The 21,836-nt window shown below is 44.3% G+C and overlaps 1 protein-coding gene across 4 annotated transcripts in view; it reads left to right on the top strand.

The window, feature by feature from the left end:
* Positions 1 to 20,053, top strand: part of CUTC (cutC copper transporter) — a 435,187-nt gene extending 415,134 nt beyond the window's left edge. For 2 of the 4 annotated variants that reach the window (XM_069611524.1, XM_069611523.1), the window contains one exon: positions 18,922 to 20,053. In XM_069611524.1, the coding sequence (XP_069467625.1) occupies positions 18,922 to 19,033 (112 nt within the window). In that variant the 3' untranslated portion in view covers positions 19,034 to 20,053. The remainder of the gene's footprint in view (positions 1 to 18,921) is intronic. The other 2 variants (XM_069611525.1, XM_069611526.1) reach the window with 1 other exon arrangement.
* Positions 20,054 to 21,836: the final 1,783 nt, after the last annotated feature.

The following is a 21,836-nucleotide window of genomic DNA, read 5'->3' as shown; positions in this document are numbered from 1 at the left end:
CAGCGGAGGGCGCCTTCAGCGATGGCAGCGACGCTGTGCTTTCGGACGGCGAGGGCATTACGGCGTCGAAAGACAGCCGAGCGCAGGTCCCCGACCTCAGAAGGTCGTCCGACAGGGCAGCTATGGGGAAGACCCCCGACGACACAAGCGCTTCACACACCACTCACACAAAACACACGAAGTCCAACCGAGACTTGACGACGTCGAGTTCTCGGAAAGAGGCACATACAGAACGGTCCAAATCGGTGTCCTCGTGGCGTTCTCGATTGAGATCGCTGCATGACTCCAGGCAATCATCCACTCTTGCCAAGAGTGCCTCGCTCCCTAAGCTAACAGAAGTTCGATCGTCGGAGGACGAAGACGACTTCCACCCCCAGGCCGCTCTCCAGGAGTCGGAGCCCGCAGACAAGACCAGCGCAGCCCCGCGTTTGAAGGACAGGGACTCTACCCCCGATCCTCGACGCCAGGCGTCGAAAACCTCCGGAGCCACAAAGGGACAGGGAAAACACTTTTCCACTCACGGGGAGGGGGGAAAACAGCAGAAGAAGCAGCCACTGCACTCTTCCACACCTGTGAAACACTCCACTCCTCCTAAACAGACTGACAAGCCCAAGTCTGCTGCTATTTCTAAAACCAGCAAATCTACTCAGGATAAGTCTCCTAGACTTTCTGAGAGAGTCATTCCCAGTTCCAAAGAATGGTCGAGTGATGACATAGATAGGGTCATGTCAAGGATGTCTTCTTTGGCAGACTTTTATGATAAAAATCCAGACCATTTCCTTTCATATAATCCACAAGGGGCTACACCCTCAGGCTCTAATGATCCTATCCCCCCCGAGTAAGAAGCCCCGGTTTGAGACACCTATGAGGTCTGCGGATCCCTTCGATGTACAACCATACGCACGGCCATACTCACAGTATCAAGGAGAGACTTCCCTTTGTGAGGACCAGAAATTTAGCATGGTAGAAGAGCAAACTGGGACGGGCTACTATGGGGATGATGAGGACCAAGAAGAGGAAAAGGAAGACCCTGAAACCTACAGAGTAGATTCCCCGTTAGAGAAGGAAGCCCTGGTTACCGACTCCCCTGTCGATAACCAACCCCTCCTGAACGAGGTTCTCGCACGAGCAGCAGAACATTTCCATATTGACACCCACGGTGTCCAGGAAGAGAGGGACTTCGCTGAGGAGTTAGTGGGAGAAAGGAGGCCTGTTGCCCAGACCATCCCTATCCTTAAGTCTATTCAGCGAAGAATAGACCCGTCCCTGGTGAACCCGAACCTCACCAGAGCAGTCAATCCCAGAGTTGAAAAACTTTTCAGGGCAGCCCAGTCTGACCCTCTCTATATAAGAGGACACCTGAAGCCTGACTCCCTGGTTGTCACTAACACTCGTAAGAGGGCTGAAACACTCTTGTCATCGTCCGAAGGTCCTCCAGACAAGGAGAGCAAAAAACTATATGGTTTTGGCAGGAAAGTAGCCTCAGCGTCCGCCTATCAGGCAAGGATTGCAAACTCCACCACCCTGTTGGCCAGCTACAACTGCCATCAGTGGGAAGAAGTCGTGGCACTCATAGCCTCTGCACCAGAACCCTTAAAGGGCCAGTTAGCACGAATTTCCGCAGAGGGTAGAGCCGTGTCTGGTTGCATTTTAAAAGCAACTTTTGACGCCGTGGACAACGCAGGCAGATTGATAGCAGAAGGTACTGTTATCAAGAGACATGCATGGTTACGGCAGTCTGGTTTTAAGGCAGAAACCCAGGCATCATTGTTGGACAAACCGGTGGAAGCCGATCTGTTGCTTGGTAAGGCGGTCGAGGACGCGCTGAAGAATGCCAAGGACGAATATGAGACACTCAAGTCCCTTGGCCAGTTAACCAATAAACCTCCTAACCAGAGAGGGAATGGTAATTTTCATCGCCCACGCGGCCAAAATTCCCAGAGAGGATCAAACTATTCCCAGGGGCAGGGTACACAGTGGAGCAACAACAGCCAACAGTCTACCCAGGGTTACGGCAGGGGTAACGGGAGAGGACGTGGTAAAGGCAGAGGCAGCCCCAGTAGAGGAGGCGGCACGCCTCCACCAAAGCAGTGATGCTCAGTTCAGGGTCCCTTCTCACGCAACCCCAGTAGGGGGAGGGACGCATTTCCAACTTCACGCAGGCTTGGGAAGGGATCACATCAGACAGATGGGTGCTGTCAACAGTATCCGCAGGGTACTGTATAGAACTACTGCAGCGTCCCCGGAACCATCCTCCACGACGAAGAGTACACTCTTTAGAACATCAGAAGATTCTCCTTGAGGAGATCGCCAATCTGCTAGCAAAGGACGCGATAAAACTCGTCCCGGGACACCAGGTAAACAAGGGTATTTATTTAACTTACTTCCTTGTGCCAAAAAAAGATTTGACAATGCGCCCAGTATTGGACTTATGGCCTGCCAACAAGTATGTCAAGCCCCAAAAGTTTCGAATGACTACGCTACAAGAGGTAATCCCCCTCCTAAAAAAGGCAACCTTGGATATGAAAGATGCCTATTTTCATATTTCCATGTTCCCAGCGCACAGAAGGTACTTGCGCTTCAAGGTGGACAGTCGGCACTACCAGTTCAAGGTACTGCCCTTCGGGATAGCTTCGGCACCAAGGGTATTCACCAAGGTAATGGCGGTGGCGGCTGCACACCTACGCAGGGAGGCAAACCCGGTGTACCCTTATCTGGACGACTGGCTCATAACGGGGGAAACCCCAGTAATTTGCAGAACAAACATTCAAAGGACTATCGACCTCCTCCACGAATTAGTCTTCTCAATCAACGAGAAAAAGTCAAGCCTGGTGCCAAGCACCTCCAAACAGTTCCTAGGAGCAATCCTAGATACTCATGAGGGGTTGACATTTCCTTCAAAGGAAAGTATTCGGAATATACTACTGCAAATTCCGCAATATCAGTCCGGTCACCACATAACGGTACGCAAAGCAATGCGTTTGCTGGGCATGATGGCGTCATGTATTTACCTGGTCCCCCACGCGCGCCTGCGCATGCGTCCCATGCAGGAATGGTTGGCGAAACAGTGGTCTCAGGAAAGTGGTCAGTGGGACGATCTAGTGGTCGTTTCGCCAACACTAGTACAAAGCCTTCACTGTTGGACAAGAGAGAATCTTGCACAGGGGAAACCCTTTTACGATCCCGAAGTACAGGCAGTAGTCACTACCGATGCATGTCTGACCGGGTGGGGAGCTCACCGTCTCCACCACACAGCTCAGGGTCTCTGGTATCCCTCAGTGGCCAAGAACCACATCAACCTGCTTGAGCTTCTGGCAGTATTCAGAGCGCTTCAAGCGTTCGAGCCCTACCTACTAAACCTGTCAGTGCAAATCCGGACAGCACGACAGCCATGTTCTACCTGAACAAGCAGGGAGGGACTCGTTCGCCAAATCTGTCCAAGCTTGCCCAGAAAATCTGGATATGGGCACTCAGACGGAACATCTTCCTGTCATCACAACATGTTCCAGGGGAGCTCAATTCCCTAGCGGATGCTCTGAGCAGAGACTCCCTCCCAGAGGAACATGAATGGGTTCTACACAGAGAGGTCGTAGAAGATATCTTCTCTCAGTGGGGTTTCCCCACTATAGACTTATTCGCCACAAGCGAAAACAGACAATGCCCAGGATTTGCATCCAGGTTCCCCCAACCAGACTCCCGGAGGAACGCCCTGTGGATGAACTGGTTAGGGATGTTTGCGTACGCTTTTCCACCAACTCCTCATCAGGAAGGTGGTCAACAAGATGAACAGAGAGTCGATGATGCTCGTCCTCGTTGCTCCCATGTGGACAAGACAACCGTGGTTCCCACACCTACGCAGGATGGCGATGTGCGAGCCCATCAAACTTCCGGCCTGGTACAACCTACTGTCACAGCACCAAGGTCAAACAGTGCATCAGCAACCCAACTCAATGAACCTGGCAGCATGGCTCCTGAGGGCATAGAGTTTGGACATCTCAATTTACCACAGAGGTGTATGGACATCCTAAAGGAATCTAGGAAACCAAACACAAGGCACTGCTACTTTGACAAGTGGAAGAGATTCGTTATCTGGTGCCAGAGTAGACAAATCAACCCAGTTGATTGCACTCCTTCCACTATTGTTACATACATACTCCACCTGCTAGATGCAGGATTGGTTTTTAACTCACTGAAAGTACACCTGGCAGCCCTGTCGGCATACACCACTTCCCATAACAAGGTCTCGTGGTGGAAAGTACCAGTAGTTAAAGCCTTCATGGAAGGAGTAAAGAGACTTCACCCTCCTATTTCAAACCCACCACCAGGGTGGGACCTTAATGTGGTGCTATCTAAGCTCATGGGCCCCCCTTTCGAGCCCATGCATAAAAGCAGTCTCAAACACCTGACTTATAAAACGGCCTTCTTAGTAGCTATTACTTCTATAAGAAGGGTCAGTGAAATTCAGGCTCTGTCAGTGCAGGAACCCTTCTTTACTGTCCATAAAGACAAACTGGTTTTACGCACACACCCTAGGTTCTCACCTAAGTTTATATCTAAATTCCACGTACACCATTCCATCGAGCTTCCGGCTTTCTTCCAGGACCCTCAAAGCTTGGCTGAGTCGAAACTACACACCCTAGATGTGCGTAGGGCAGTCCTCTACTATGTAAATAAAACCAGACCGCTAAGGAAAACGGATCAACTGTTTGTCTCCGTAGCTACAGGCAGAGAGGGGATCGTGTCTCTAAAGGTGCCATCTCGAAGTGGATTATTAACTGTATCCAGCTGTGTTACTCACTCTCTGAAAGAACTCTGCCTTTCACGCCAAGAGCCCACTCTACTAGAGGCATTGGGGCCACTCTGGCTTTCATTGCAAATGTACCCCTTGACACCATTTGCAAAGCAGCTACTTGGAGCTCTATTCACACTTTTACTCAGCATTACTGCATTGACACCCATTCCAAGGCAGATACACAAGTGGGACAAGCGGTTCTAAGACACTTATTTGCTCATGACCCTTCTCACATCCCACCTCCTTCTTCAGGTACTGCTCGCTAATCTATGCACAGCATGTGATCTAAGCAGATTCCACAAGCCTCAGAAGGGATACATTACTCACTGTAATCGTATTTCTGATGCTTGTATCTGCTTAGATTCACATGCGACCCACCCTTCCTCCCCTCTGAGAGAAGGCGCATGGTTGCTTGTAGTCTTACCTTTCTGTCTATCTGCTTGGATTATCTGTACTCACGCTACTCCTCATGCTACCTCATGTCAGAAAAAATATAATCTGAGGATCCTAGACGCGTGAGGGATCTTGGGTACAGTGGATGTCACACTACGGATAGTATTACTGGCACGCCCATTTTCGAGTTTCGAAAAACAAACTGTAATACTCTGCAGCTTCCACTAGATGTTGGCCTATGCACAGCATGTGAATCTAAGCAGATACAAGCATCAGAAATACGATTACGGTGAGTAATGTATCATATATATATATATATATATATATATATATATATGTATATATATATTTGTGTTTATTTATATGTGTAAAAATATGTAGATATATACTTGTACCTAAGGGCATATGGTGATTATGATGATTACTGTTGTGGTCGTTCTTTGAACTGGCTGGTAAAATATATATATATATATATATATATATATATATATATATATATATATATATATATATATATATATATATATATATATATATATATATATATATATATATACAATCTATTCTAAGCATGTGAATCCATGAAAGATCGAATGCTGGAGAAGGGAATAGTTTCTTACCTGTAACTCCATTTCTCCAGCATTGGTATCTTTCATGGATTCACATGCGCCCACCGGCCTCTCCTGAATGCAATGTACATGCTGTATCCCCCCATGCTACTTTGGAGGGGTTAAAATCTGATGGGAGCTGCGGGGCGGGGCAGGGCATTTATACCGCTACGTCCTATTGGGGCATGCGTGAACAGCCCAAAAACGACGTGGATAGGACACAAAAGTGTCAAAGTTTTCCTATGGAAAAACGGCTTTATAAGTGTACCGAGGGTTCCCAGTCTGACGACGGGGAATATTCTAAGCATGTGAATCCATGAGATACCAATGCTGGAGAAATGGAGTTACAGGTAAGAAACTATTCCCATCCTATGGCTGTGGTATGGATTGGGAGCTGGCGGATGACACCTACTAGGATTTGGATCTGGAGGTGGTGCGTACTGTGGACCTGTTTCCTGGCCTCTTGTTCATGGCTGATCGCCAACTGGCGTTTGGACACTTATCTTGCCTTTAATTATCACGATTTGTCCACAATCCAGTGACTACTACCTCAATTATCTTAACTGAGACACTCTGGTTAACACGATCCTGAGCACTTGCTTCATCTCAACATTCCGGACATTGTTTTCAAAAGGACTATAACCAAATCAACTGAAGTGACTCACACAGGGCCTAAATACCCAGTAGTTCAGAGGATATCAGGGAGCTTCCATTGGCACTAAGACCCTATCATACATACCTGTCTTTAGTTATTTTATTTATTGTGCATTTGTAAGGCTCTTATACATCAAGTAAATTGTGTTTCAAAGTGCCCACAGGGCAACAGGGAGGGAACATGGGAAAGGAAGCAATTAAAACAATGAAAGATAGAGGCGGACCTACTAGACCTTGTGAGCATTCAGTATGTGCAAGTGCCGGTCGAGAGAAGGGATGAGGGAGTGTGGGGAAGTGCTAGGTGACCCAAAGAGGGAAGTGCTAGGGATTAAGCAGCTGTTAAGTGACTTGGTGAGAGTGGACAGCTGCCAATAAATAAGTGCAGGTCTGTAGTGGCATAGGCCTACAACACACAATAGAAACATGGCGACGCAATTAAAGACAGGGAAAACCTATTTTATGTCTGCCAACACTGACAAACCCAGGAATCAGTGGTGGGTCCCATGGCATAAATTCATGTTTCCCCTAAGACGCATTAGAAGATGCACCATTCATGAAACTTGATCAACAGAACATTTTTGCAGACTTGAACAAAGAAATACAACAAAGCATTGCAGAACTGGCACAAAAGGTATCCACTCTAGATAAGTAAATACTCCGAGTCGAGAAAAGAGTCGATGAAATGGAGAATTAACAATAATACGATCTCGCAGAATTATCCACCAGAGTTGAACTATTGCAGCTGAAACGAGGATAGTGAAAACAGAGCTCAAAGAAATAACATACATATAAAGGGCATTCCTATAGGATCAAGACTTCAATGTGTAAGTCCACAATCTCTTCAAAAACATTCTGGCTCTACTGGCCGAAGAAAACATTGTTCTCAACCGTACTCACCATGTTTACTGTTCTTACCAAATGCAGCAAAGGTCTTTTCACGAACATGCTCATGAGAGTACATTGTTAGAGAGCAAATGAGGAGATCCTTTAAGCCGCCAGGTCTAAAGGGAAAGTCACTTTTAATGAACACTCAATACTTTTATTTCCGGATTTCACCCCTTCAACTATGGTGAAGCGACACTACTTTAAAGATGTCACTTCCTGACTCCGAGCAAAGGGGTCAAGCATTGTTGGGATTACCCCAGTTATCTCCTCTTTGTATTCAAAGACCGAAATTGGTCAATTTCCTCACCTCTGGAAGCAGAACCTTTGATGAACTCGGGTAACGCAACTACTTTTGAAACTGCCTCAGAGATCACTTTATGCCCACGCAGAGCAGGAATAACTCTCAGAAATTGGAACTGGGCTTGGAAAGCTCAAAAGTCTGCCAAGCCACAATCTATATGGAAGTTTTTTGCCCCGCTGAAAACTCCTGATCTAACTGGTTGGGACCTTACTGCAAACCTCAGATGAGTGATCATTCTGTGGCTGGGCAGAGTCAGGCTTTTATCTTTTGCATGTAACCTGGAAGCATAGTGCCTGGCTGGACAGGGTGGTCTTAGCTAACTCGCCTCAAATATGAGGAACTTTGACAGACCTCAATTTTTTGTTACAAGCATGGTTGCACCATGTTGATCAAGGTTGTTTTATTTCTTCCTTTTCAATTAATGATAGTTACCAATCCCCAGGCATGAATGGTAGCAACATTGGTCCTATTTCAGTAGGGGCTGTGCATGAAGCATACTTTATCACTACAAATAGTTCACTTTTGATCTTATGGCCTAAACACACAGTGTAACCTGGAACATACAGGGGCTAAATTCAACTATGAAAAGAAAGAGCATACTCTCCCATTTACGACAAGTGTCCACCAGAATCATTTTCATTCAAGAAATCCATTTACTTTCAGTGGATGAATACCTCCTTCTAAACTTTTATTTCCCTCTGGAATGTGATACCTATAATTCTGTAACTGGGATAACATTTCTAGTCGTGAAAGCCCCCTTTAAGAAGCGATCTATACTGAGGGACCCTAAAAACAGATATTTATTCCTCAAAGGCCTCCTGTACGGTCACAAGATGATGGTGATTTCAATGTCTGCCCCTAACGATAGCCAAGACAGTTTTCTACAGAAGCTGATTTCCATAGTAACCTATTTCATGACTGGTTTCATAATTATAGGGGGAGATTTGAATGCTACACCAGATCCAAACATAGATAAAACCCTAGCCCCCATTTGGATAAACTAAATGCTAACGCTTTGGTTGACATGTTCCAAGAACTGAATGTGGTAGATTCCTGGAAGCTTCATCATATAGGAGAAAGAGGCTTTAGCTTTTATTCACATGTTCAGAGGGGCTACTCCCAGCATTGATTCCATTTTTAATACAAGGTTGAGATCGGTACTAAACTAATATAATATCATTCCTCAGTAGCAGTGGGAGTACAGATCAATTAAATAGCCCAGCCCCCTTTCACCTCTTTGGCGCCTTAAGAAAGCGATTTTCCGTGATTCACTTCAATGCCAAGAAATGTCTACCATTATTATCTATCATTATTTATGATTTTATCAAATGAAACACCACTCCAGGACCAGCAGAGTATTCCACTGAAAATCCTGCTCCAATCTGAAATTTGTCATGTTGGAAGTCCCAACATTTGGAGATACGTATATTGTACGTTAACCAATGGGTAAAACCTCTTTCTTATGTATGATGACTAAACATTGAACAAGAAGCTACCGCTATCCCTTTATATTGATTGCCCTTCCTAGGGAAAACTACACGCTTGTTTGGAAACCACTTTGTGTACATTATTTTACTAGGAAAAAGCACTGGTAGTTGGCGGAGTGGATCTGGACTTCTGCCCCTTTTCTTCAGTTCTCAATAATCCTGAACTCTCACCTGGCATTGATCTGTCTACATTGCATTGCTGCTTTGAAGGGAATTCCAGGAAATTAAAGGATTGTTTTCAACAGTGTTCCCCACTCTTGTTTGAACAATTTTAAAAATACATTTTCTCTACCAGAAGAAGAATGTTTTAGATATTGTCCAATACGGCATTGGATATCGATCATTCAGTCCAAATTGTGGGAACAAGACAACTCACTCCCCTCAAGTTATCCTTATTAGATCTCACTAGCAAGGGCAGACTCTCTCATCTTTATAGATTACTTAATAAAGCAGACCTAGATGATAAGTTACCTTATATGCTCCAGTAGGAAAATTATTTTTCCAACTTCCTGGTCATGTATTTGATCTAGAGCCCAAAAGAGTTCTAGGTGTCTGATAATGGTTTGGGTTTCAAATGGACTGTAAAGAATGTTGTGATATATCTCGACTCTGATAACGCACCATCGAGCTACAGCAAGACTAACACTTGCAGACGCTTAGAAGAACCCTGAATGTTCTCAGATTCATTATTGGTGGTGTAAAGTTTGGGAAACCTGGGCTAATGAAAAGTTAACAACTACAATGAATGAAACTATCCAACACTGTTTCAAGTTATGGGATTTATTTGCTAATTGCACTCAATTCTCACTCAACAAAAATTATAGACCCACTTTGTTAAAACACATAGCAATGCCATAGAAATCGTATGCATTTGTTCTGCTAAATTATATATCAACATAAATAATGAATATAATTAATGTGTTATCTATATTGAGCACTAATAGAAGCCAGTCATTTGTTTAAGAAGGAGCACTTGGGGGTAAACTGTTCAATTGCACTGTCTCAAGATTAAGGGTACTTTCATGATGTATGGTTTCCTTACATTGCTATCATTGGAAGCCACATTTCTGGTTGTACTCATTGATAACTTAAATCTGTACTATAAAACTGAATAAAGTTTAGCAAAACAAGTAGGTGATATGGTTGTGGAAAAAATAACTGGAATTTGTGCACCCTCCCTCATCTGCCTTTAGTGATGGCCTCCCGAATGCCCCAAAGAAAGAGGTAAACAACACCTTGTATCATGTGACTCTCCTTCACCTCTCTTGTGGTGCATTCCTCCACAAGAAGAAAAAAATCCCTTGGGTCCTTTTTGATAAGTCAACCACTGACGATCGCCACGTAGAAGATTGGGAAAGAAAATAGACGTAGTTTGCTGAAATCAGATTACTTTGGTTCTATGTGATATAATCGTTGGAAAAAACATTGAGGGTGACTCGATATTTTCTTTAAAGCCACGAAACGCCCTCCCCAACATATTTCAGGACTGGTGCAATTATATAAACAAACTCCAGTTCTAGAATATTTGGGGAAAGTGTTGGATAGTACCTTTTGAAAAAAATATCGAGTCAACCTCAATGTTATTTCCAGCGATTATACCACTGGATACCATTTCTTTTAATGATACTATCTTCACTGCTGCCCAGATGAGGCCTTATAAAAAGACTTGCATCTGTTTGGTGTGTGAGGAATTGCTGGGAAGACAGTGCATGGAAGAGAGCGAAGAAAGCAGATCTATAGCAGGTCATGTTTTATTTGATCTTATTTTTTTAATTTTTATAAGGCAGTGCTCGCCTGTGGGCCTCAGGGCGCACATAAAACACAACGGACAAGACAATATTTATCAAGGGTCACAGAGGGCAGTTATGGGGATGTACTTAGTCTGCAGAGTTGAAGATAAGGGGTTTTATAACCTTTTTAAAGTTAGCCAGAGAGGGAGAGGCTCTTATGTTGAGGGTTAGGCAATTCCATTTGCGCAGTGCATGTGTTTCAAAATTTGTTACACCAAATTTGGTGAGTGTAAAGGGAGGTTGACTTAATGTGTGGTTGTCATCGGCTTGTAGCGTACGTGCGGATTACTTGGCTTTGAGATAGTTATCTATTGTGGGGCTGTGTTGCTCCTTCATTTGTAAGTGAGGGAGATTTGTCTTGTGTATAAATAGTCTGTTTGATCGGCAGCCAATGCAAGGATTTCCTTTATGATGTAACATGCTCATGTTTAGACAGCCCGTAAATTATTCGGACTGCTCCGTTCTGTGTTGTTTGCAGGCAATTTAAATTTGCCTGAGATGTGGCGATCAATAAACTATTACAATAGTCCAGTCAAGAATTTATCATGGCGGTAGCAAGAAGATTTCTATTCTTGATGGAAGGAAAGGGTCTAATCTGGTGTAATAGTTTATTGGTGTATACACAAGTTAAGCTTATGTTGGAAACAGTGTTTCATGGAGAGTTCAGAGTCAAGAAAGACTGTATTTTGAGGTATTTGGATACTGGTACACGATTACCCAGGATTGAGAAGTTAGCATAAAGTGGATGTAGTTCCTTCAGCCGTGGTTCTGTGGCTACAATGAGGAGTTCCGTTTTTCCACTATTGAGGGCTAATGAAAGGTTGCCATCCTTGATTGTATAGCCATGTATACCCTGGTCATGACTTTATCTTCTGTGTGATTCCCTGATAATTCCAAGAGTACCTGGGTGTCATTGGCGTAGTTAGCATTGTGGACACCCAGGCCATCGGGGAGGTCAAGGAAGGGCCTGATGTAGATGTTAAAGGTGGTAGCTGATAAACATGAGCCCTGTGGTACTCCACATGTGGTGATCATGGGAGTGGCCTGGGCATCCTGTGCAGCTATACTCAATGTTCTTGGACCTAAAAATGGCATGATCCATTGGGTGGTTTTCAAGGTGCAGTTGGCAATTTCTTCTAATCTCTTTTGCAGCAATTCATGGTATATGAGATCAAAAGCTACCGAAAGGTCCAACAACATCAAGAGTGCTGGGTGACCCTTCTCCACAATTTCAATAATGTTGGATTTGAGATCTAGAAGAGTAGTCTCAGTCCCAAGTTGAGTTCTAAATCCAGATTGAAAGATCCCTAGGATGTTCTTGTCATCTATGCATTTCTGTAGCTGTATGTAGGCTGCCCTGTCTAGTTTCTTGAGAAGGTATGGGACGTTGGTAATAGGTCTGTAATTCTTAGGGGATGCCGGGTCCAGTGTATTCTTCTTAATCAGAGGTGTGAGAAACCTGAAGGTGTCTCCCTGACTAGCCCGCTGGGGTTCTGTCATCCAGTTGGCCAGGACACGGCAATCGCTATTGGATCCAGTTCCTGGGGGTGGACCAGTGAGGGAGGATCACCTGGATGAGGGATCCTCAGGGAGTGGAAGCGGAACACCAACAGATGAGATACGGTATACACCTTTTTCCAAACCTACCATGTAGGATACTCATCTACTCCCCGCCCCCCTTTTCCGACACAAACACTTTATTACACCACGAAACACAATGAACTAACACTAGAGCTGTTTACCTGGCATGTCCCATCACAAGGGTCAGGCAGAGTCAGGCAATTGACAAGAACTACACACACACCTAACGGCCCTTTCCCTTCCCCACAGGGATAAAAGGTGGAGCACTACAGCACACTTCGAGCAAGGCAGACGGCACAACGAAATGACTAGAACTGAAAGGATGAGAGGGAGAGAAGCGACTTGCCCTTTCCGACCCAGACTCGCAAAGCCTCCATGGAAGGAATTGTAAGACCGCGAACAATAACCAGTGTGTTGCAGCAGATTTAAACAGTACACGGAGCATGCCTACACTGATAATCAGAACAGGGAGAGAAGCCTGCTACCATGGTACCGGCCTTGACTCCAGAGACCAGAAAAGCCAAGAGGTTCATCTCAGCCGGTGAGTTGAGGGGAGAACCGAATTGTGTTGAATGAAAGTCACAAATTGCAAATTAAGGAAAGTTCAAAGAACTATTAACATCAAGGGAAAACCAGCTGCAGAAGGTCTGGCACCATGTGGGTGCTCATTGGAGAGACTCTTGTTGATCCCCCGTTTGTTGAAACTACCGATACCAAAAGGCCTTAGGGGAGCCGGAAGGAAAAGGTCAAAGTGGTCATACAGGGGTCTAGCAAAACCCCCTGTACGGTCGAGTCTTTCACCGACACGTAATTGAAAAGCTAAGGGAGGTGAATACTGCATAGTGAGAAAAGAGAAAGAACTGTGTGATTGGCAAGAGTTGGCAAGAGTGAACTCAACAGAGGGATGCCAATGGAAAGGGGTGACATCTGACGTCCCAATGAACAGTGTGTTGACAGCAGTGAACCCGACAGAGGGATGTCCACAGTGAACAGTTTATTTTGAGAAATAGCCGTAGTGAACCCTATGGAGGGAGGATGATATTCGAGAGGGGTCTGAGCCCGGAAGAGGGGAGATTCATAGGTCAAAAGTCACCACACAATGTATAATTGGAAAGGAACTTTTTGTTTATTTTGAACACATCAGGTCCTCGGAGGCATGAGACTTAACCACTGAAGGTCCTGATATCTGAGAACGGAACTGTCATCTTGTGCTGGGAAAACCCGAGAGTATGCTGTGGTCAGGATTCCCGCCTTCTCCTGTGCTCAAAACGTGGGGAAGGGCGACCCACTCCTACCACATCCTGACTTATCATTTGTGAACACTTCTTTCTTTCTTGTGAATCTTATCCCACACTCTTTAGGTTTTTATTTGTAAGGATTGACAAGAGGTTTCTTTTTTTAGTATAGCCCCTTTTATTCGACACAAAGCCACTAGGACTGCCTTATTATTATTTGATGGCCGTAGCTTGCTCCCATCTTAGATTTAGGTTTAGATTAGACATTTTTCCAACCTGCTCCAATAAACACCCTTGATCACTTGTGTCTGTCTTCACTGTTCCCACCATGAGTTCCTTACAGAGGGGTGATCAATGCCTCTTTCAGTGTTTGCGGGACTATGCCTTCAGCACAGGACATATTAACCATTTTGATGATCCATGGTAAGAGTAATCCCATTGAGTCCTTTAGTATGCTCACAGGGCAGGTATCCCCTAGACATGCTGTGGGTTTTAATTTCGACTTCAGTGTAGTGTTTAAACTCAAACTTGGGGGTTTGGTTATTACTGGTGGTTAAGGTCGGGCTATGTCATAGTTTGGTGTCTTAAACATCTACAGCCTGCTTGTGGTCCGTGATTTTGGTCACAAATTCCTCTTGGATTTCTTGGCACCAGGCCTGGTTTCTGATGGCGAGGGGGAAAGGTGCAGTATTTGTTTCAAATTCCCTAAGAATTTTGAATAGCTCACTGATACTTGAGTTTGCATTTGTGATTTGATTATAGTTTTCCACCTTTTGCTTGTATGTTTTTTTAAAGGTTTGTACTGCCTCTTTATATTTATGGAGCGTAATGGGGCCGGGGTTCTTGCGCCATTCTCGTTCTCATGCTCTTTTTGTTTTTCTTACTTGTATGATGCCATCATTAAACCATGTGTTTTTTGTGTTCTCACTTCTGATTTTCTTAAATTTCTCGGGTGCTAGTGCATTATTAGTGGATGCAATGGTCACAGAAAGGTGTTGTACAAGGTCTGTAATATTCATGAAGGATTCAATTGGTCGCAATTTGGTGAGCAGTAATGTCGAATAGTTAGTGGTCGTTAGATTTTTAAGATTCCTGCTTTTCCTTTATGTTCTCGGTTTTCTATCCAGTCTATTGCGGGCAGAAGGTAAAGTTATGGATGTATTAATCGGGGAGTGGTCTGACCAGGGACAAGCCTGTGTATTGATGAATATATAATTCAAGTTGTGTGTCAGTATCCAGCATATGGTATGACCTTCCTTATGAGTTTTAGCCTTAAATTGTTGCGTAAAGCCCATGGCCGCGAAAGCTGCTAAGAGTGATGCTGCTGGGGTGTCCGTGGGGTCTTCTGCCCATAGTAGGATTTAGATTTTGTATAACTGTTTGCTACTGCAAGAAGTTGTTCTTCGAATAGTGACATATTTTGTGGGGGTTTTAGAGGACGAGAATTGCATTTGGGGTCGATCTTCAATTTCATTGTGAGACTCTCGCATCCCTCAATGATGGAAGTGTTTATGGGATGACAGTCTACGTAGTCTTTAAAAATAAGTTCTACACCCCCTCCACGCTGCCTGATGAGGTCATTTGTAACCTAGCGGCAGCGAGAGTAAGGCATAGATCTGAGCGGTTTCATGGCGCCACGTCTCGCTAATTGCCAGCATATCGAGGTCATAGAGGGAGCCATAATCTGTGAGCTCTATCCCGTGCTGGACTAGTGAGCGTGTGTTTGATAAGGAGAAGGTCAGATCCTTATTGCCAGAGGTCGCATCAATGGTGGGTTTAGAATGCAGATCTTTATTGGGTTTAAAGACTTAGCACAACGGCATTGGGGGCAGTGTGTGGGCGTAGGTATTTTGTTGCCAATTTGGGGTTGGTCATTATCTGACTTGAATGAAGGTCCTTCGTTATTTTTTGTCAAACATGAGTAGGTGCGTTAGCATCGATACTGGCCGTTGGCGTGTTAAAATTTGTTGGAGCCAGAAAAGATAGTTGATAGTGCTCCAAAGCGACAGAGTATTTTTCATGAAGTCTGGTGGGTTTAGCATGCATGTTAATAAGATCTGGTGGTTGGTTGTTGGTCAAGGTTTTTTTAAAAAGCTGTTAGCCTCTATAGATTGGTATTTCACTAAGATTTCTGCCGGTCGTATTTGATATCTAGTTTTAAGTACGGTAGGCATTTTATCAGTATGCTCTGAAGGCTTACCTTCTGATTGATTGGGGTGTGGAGGAGATCGCTGCTGGAGGTCGCGAGAGATAGGAACAAGCAAAGAGCTCCCCTGTGCGCACGTTGCGCAAACTGGTGCTAACCGGCCTGGCAAACGCGACACCGGCGTTGAATGAACAGCCCAGTTACTGCTGGGTGATGTAGTTCAGAGGAACAGTTTGCAGCGAGTACCCAGCGTTTCAGCAGGCGGGGCTCAACCAGGATAAGGATTAAGGTAAGCAGGGGCCACAGGCTCACACCTGGCAAATAGAATGCTGCAGTTTGGCGAATTACAAACCCAGAAGTGTGTGCGGTCTTGCTGGGCGGAATTTCACAATTAGAGCAAAATCATACTTTGCTGAACACAGCTGGGTTAAAAATATTGAAGCTTTTAAGCTATGAACGTGCGGTGCTGATAGACAATTATAGTGAAGTTGCACTTTGCTAGAAGAGCATCACAGTTTTGTACTTTGTAAATAACGTGCGGCACAAGCATTATAAATTCAGTTCTTATGAATTATGACAATTTAATCTTCATTCAATCAAGTGCTGCAAGCTAAAACAATATCAAGAAGCAAATGATGCAAGCCAAAAGATCAGGCTAACAGACTTCAGTCAAAGCAATGCGTAATAAAGCACAATTCAAACAGGCACATAATGTTCTCATTCATGCACAAGAGTGAGGATCATGAAAGGATATCCGCTTAAATACCGGTGCTAACCGCATGTCAAACGCGCTGGTGCTAACATGCTGCTGACTTGAAATTAACAGCCCAGTTACTACTGGGTGATGTAGTCCAGAAGACAATTCGGAGGCAGTGAGATGCTGCCAGGGCCAAACCTGGGTGATACTGGGGAGTGGGAAAGGGAGAGGCTGCGAAGACTAACTGCCCAACATTTCTGTGAGAGGCAAAGGGCAATTTTGGGGGGGGCTCTCCTTCAGAAATGCCTATGAGCGGCTTAAAGACACATCAGGTGCTACCAGCTGAGGTGTCTGAGCCCCAGCCAAGAGAACATAGAAGCTTGTTATGCTGCTGGCTATACGTATCAGAGACTGATGGGCACATGCACCCAACACCCTGAAGAGGAACCACGGAGGCAGGAAGAATTCCAGCCAACTGGAGTAATACTGAAATGCTAAACAACAATTCACAGAGACAGTTGGGAACAAGAGTCTGAATAAGGGTAGACTAAAGTTGACCCATCGGTAGATAAGGTACTGAGAACCAAGCAAACAAAGTAAACCAACACTGCATTCTGAAATTGGAATAAAAGTCCCTAGGTGTTCTGTGCGTGAGAAAGACTCAAGACAGTGCTGCATCTTGGGAATTTGTAATACACGTTTAGAGAATGCATGGACGAAGAAGTTGTGGGATTCTATCAAAATCGGTGAAAGCCAGGTGGCACTCAACTGACGCTGAGAAGTCCAGACAGTGGCCTCAACAAGAGGAAGAATTTCAAAAGCTAGACAACATCCCTCAAGAAGTGAATACTAGGAAAGGGGAATGCTTCAAACTCCTTAGCTGGCAGCCTTGAGACTAGGAAAGTCTGATGGCAAAGGAAGGGGAAGTAATCTAGATAGCCCAAAAGAGATACGTGGAGGGAAGAACACTGGGACTGAGACATCATTTGAAGAAAATCAGCCTCAAAAGTAGGAGTTCATGACAGAGAGTATCTTGGGAAATATACTTTCTAAGTGAATGTTCATTCTTGTGAATACAGATCCTGGTGAGAACTGAAATTACATATTTAAAAATTAAGTTTTAGTTGAACTCTATTTCATTTGTTGGAGTTTAATTCCTATCAATATTGCCACACCTGTCACGTCCCCTCACCTCTGCAGTGTTCCCTCCCTAGCCTTCCATCCCCAGCAGCAATGCTACCTGACAGGGCTGGATCTTTAGACGTATTGCTGTAACTGACATGTGGCTTCAGCTCTGTTAGGAAGCAAGATCAGTCCTCAGAAGCAGGCCTCTGCAGCTTAGCGGCCATCTGCCATGTGTGACTGTATTGTATTGTAGTTGTCATTTATATAGCAACTTTTACCATTTTATAGTCTAAGTGCGCTAGTGCTGGGAACGCCCTGGGGGACCGAAGTCCAAAATGTGGGAAATCACAAAGTTGGATTAGAATGCAGGTGTGCATTTGGCCATGATAAGGCTTAGCAGGCCTGGCCGGTCTCAGGTGAAAAGCAACCCACAAGGTCAGACATGTGAATCGGTGCTAAGAGAGGTCAGGAGGAAACGTGATTGCAAGAGACTCATTATGTGTCCAGCTGGCCTGAATTTGTTGAAGCTCTTCGCTGCATACTAATGGCAGAGGTGTTGAGGCGTACTTTGTTGTAAGTAGGCGGAACAATTCTTTGACCAGCGAAACCAAATTTGTCATAGTCGCTGCTGTATTCTAATGTGTGTGGGTTGCCATGCCTGCGGCGGTGTCCACCGGAGTGTTGCGTTTATACATGCCAAGAAATTCGGATGGAGATTTGTTGTAGATGCACCTGTTTGATCAGGTAGTCTCATCATCTTTCGATTCTTGAGGCTGTGATAAATGGTTAGCGACACAGGCTAGCGGTCACAATTTACCAGAGTAGAGTACGGGCTATACTTTCAAACTCTTTCAGGTGAACAGCATGGCGAGTCTTCACAAATAGTGTGCAGATGCTAGATGTTCACAATGTTTACAAGTTCCTACATAAGTAAAATTACATCCTATTCGTAATTTATTTTAAAGACACACCTATTTATGACGTATAGTAGTCCACGTACACAACTCAGTGTAATCTTGAATGAAGTATTAAAGGAATATCCTCAGCGTTTCCCCTCATTCGTACGAACACTGCTTTAATATTAATATGCATTCAGTATTTCAAGTTTAACAAAATCATGGAGGGCACTGTGATAATGTGCGAACTAAGTGAAGTTCTTTACAGAATGCCTGTTAAAATAATGCTCCTGTGCATTTTCGACTAATGTGATGCTTTTCTCTTCATCAGAAACTCCTGTGTTTCCATGGGTTCATCTCTCCCTACTACAGAATACTCCATAAAGGTAACTGATTTGGCAAAGGTGAGAACCTTGAATGCTATTGCAAAGAATATTGTGTAAAAAAGCTGCTTCTGAGAGATGCCGTACTGACGTCCAAGCAATCCAGACGACACCTGGATGGCACGAGAGGCTTGCCCTCATTATGGAAAGAGATATGATCGTATCAGTCGGGCACAATTCCGATGAAGGACTGATTGACAGGGAGGAAGAGGAAGCTCAGTCGGTGGCACAGAGTGAGGATCTTTTGAAGATTGACCGACAGCAAGAAAGAAGAAACTCGCTCAACAGCACACTGTGTGAATCTTGATTGACTGGAAGGAAGATACAATTATGCAGTGTACAGTCCGCAATTGTCTGACTGGATGAGTATTCTAAAGCTCAGTGGGTGACGCAACATGGGTCCTGTGCCATTGGGCAAGGAACAAGCTTGACTGTGGTTTTGCATTTCCTCTGTTTCCCTCCATCTGTTAAATGGAGTAAGGGTCTGTTGGGTAGAGATGTGGTCCGCTAAAGGAACGGGTTTACCGGAAGCTCGGATATCCCAGTAGTTGTTCTGTTATGTTCCCTCTAGCAGTCCAACAGAACAGACATTCACTTTTACAGGGGAAGGGAGTCTCTGTAGTTAACTCTCCTCCTTAGAGTCAATGTTAACTTAAGATCTCCTTTAGAAACATTTCATCAGCAGTGCACTGTGAAGTTGTGTGCGAGAGGCTTAAAATGCGATTCCATGTTGTGAAAATAAATATTGCTCCACCGGCTCTGAAATCTTGTGAATGGACTTTATTGATGCAATTGTAATGCTTTTTATTATTTATCCTGTTTTTTTGGGAACTTTATGCCACTGAAATTCGTTCTGATTTTTAATTTTATTACTCATTTGTTATTACCCATTAAAGCTAATTTTCATGATTAATTTGAAAACATTCATTCTCTTGACACTTTGTGCTATGAATCTTACTTTTGGGCATTAGCTACAGTAAATCAGCATGACTTATATATTGTTGCATATACTCTTTGCAGGTCTATCATTTGAATGTTTTACTTATACGGTTTTGCAAATAAACTGAATATCATACCATATTTTTATTTTTGCTTATGTTTCCCGGGAAAGAAAATGTATTGCATTATGTTTGCTCATGCCATAGAATCATGATGGCTTTACCAAGAAGCATGAGAAATTGGGTCAAGTGAAAAAGTTCAAACGTCAAGACTAAAAGTAGACTTCACTGAATAGGACTATTTGATGCTTTAGCGTCTAAGGCTAAGGTGATAGTTACCATTTACTTTCATGATAGAGTTATTGGTGTATATACAATGTGCCATAGAAAGGAAATGCCTCAAGATTCTTACTAGCCATATGGCTATTTTTTTAGACTGATGGGTATATTCGCAAATTTGAGTACAAGCAAGTTCGAATCCATAATGACTAAAGAAGCCGTTGTGTGTCTATAACAAACAAGGCAACTGGCATGTTCATTAGCATATTCAGCCTGAAACAATTTGAAAAAGATTCATTTACAAGTTGTCTCCTTACTAAGCAATTTATTTGGTCAAAAGAAACGTGCAGTTTCAATATCAACAAGTGACATCCAAGTCAATAGCATTGGAACTTCACCCAGGGTATACAGTGAACTTGAAGTAATCCCATGTGTAAAATGACAATGTCCCATGCTGCAGGCTAAGAGGCGAGGACGAGAATTCCACAGGGGTCGAGTACCACCACCCTCTACCTGATGTAGAGCCCAAAGGAGGAATGGGCTGTGTCCCCCAGTTCCTCAGCCCCTTAATAGCCTATATTGTTTGCCCCACTTGTATGAATGTATGAATCTGCCTTTAGTAATTATGACCTCCAACCCCGCCCCCCAGATGTCCTGCTTGACCCTGGAAACCAGGATGCAACTATATTAAGGAATGGACTTGTACCAGCGAGACCCGTGGCGAGTATCGCAACAACAAGGTCCCGCTGTGCTCAGCCACTCAGGACAGACAGTTGAATGGGTTAATGCAAGTAACACATCGGGTGACTTCCCTGTGATGACGAAGGACTGCCGGCAGAGCTTGGCAGATAGCGATGTGAAGGGCAAGATGGTGGGTGCACTTCTTGATCATTTGTTCCACTGAGCATCTTTACCAATGGCAGCTAAAGAAGCTCCAGCTGTGAGCAGAAGTTTGAATTTGACAAGCCAATCCTAGCACTGAGCAGACAGCAAACCCCAGCTGATGAGTTTGTTAGTTTCCGGGCCCCTGGGCAGATCTGTGGCACAACAAAAGTTGCTTGAAGGACTAGTGTGAGGGTAGGGTGACAAGTGTTGCATGGCAGTCTGTGATGGCAGGCTAAGGCGAGGGAACCAAGCAGGAAAGGACAGCAGAGATTGTGAGAGAGTGAAGGGGACTATAGAGAACAGTGAGACGGAAATGGTAAAAGCAGAATCAGTGGTAAGGAACTATGAAGGATGAGGAGAGTGAACACTCCAGTGTACACAGGTGGAGGAAAGACATAGATTTACCCAGAAAGGGCCAAAGGGGAAAGTGGGTGTGAAAGTCTTTGGGTGGAGAGGAGGATGAAACGGATAGAGAAAAGATAAGAGGGATAACACCAAAAGGGAGATAAAGGATAAAGAAGGTGACATGGATAAGAGAGGCCCAGTGAGAGGCATATGAACATATGAAGAGGGCAAAAATCAGAAAGAATGTGAGGAGGGTCTGAAAAGAGATCAGGAGAGATTCCAGAGAGATGATCAGCTAGACTGACACAGAGAAGCAGAAGAGAAGATCGAGGCGAGGCGAAGTGGGCCTGATCTTTGCAGGTATCAATGAGGAAGAAGAGACAATAGAAAAGTAGTGCAGTAGGTTCAAAGGGGAA

This window comes from Ambystoma mexicanum, chromosome 8, assembly GCF_040938575.1.
Source record: "Ambystoma mexicanum isolate Mex_15411 chromosome 8, UKY_AmexF1_1, whole genome shotgun sequence".
In the NCBI taxonomy this organism is placed as follows: domain Eukaryota; kingdom Metazoa; phylum Chordata; class Amphibia; order Caudata; family Ambystomatidae; genus Ambystoma; species Ambystoma mexicanum.
The sequence above is the reverse complement of the archived record's forward strand: the minus strand, read 5'-3'. Positions and strand labels throughout refer to the sequence as shown.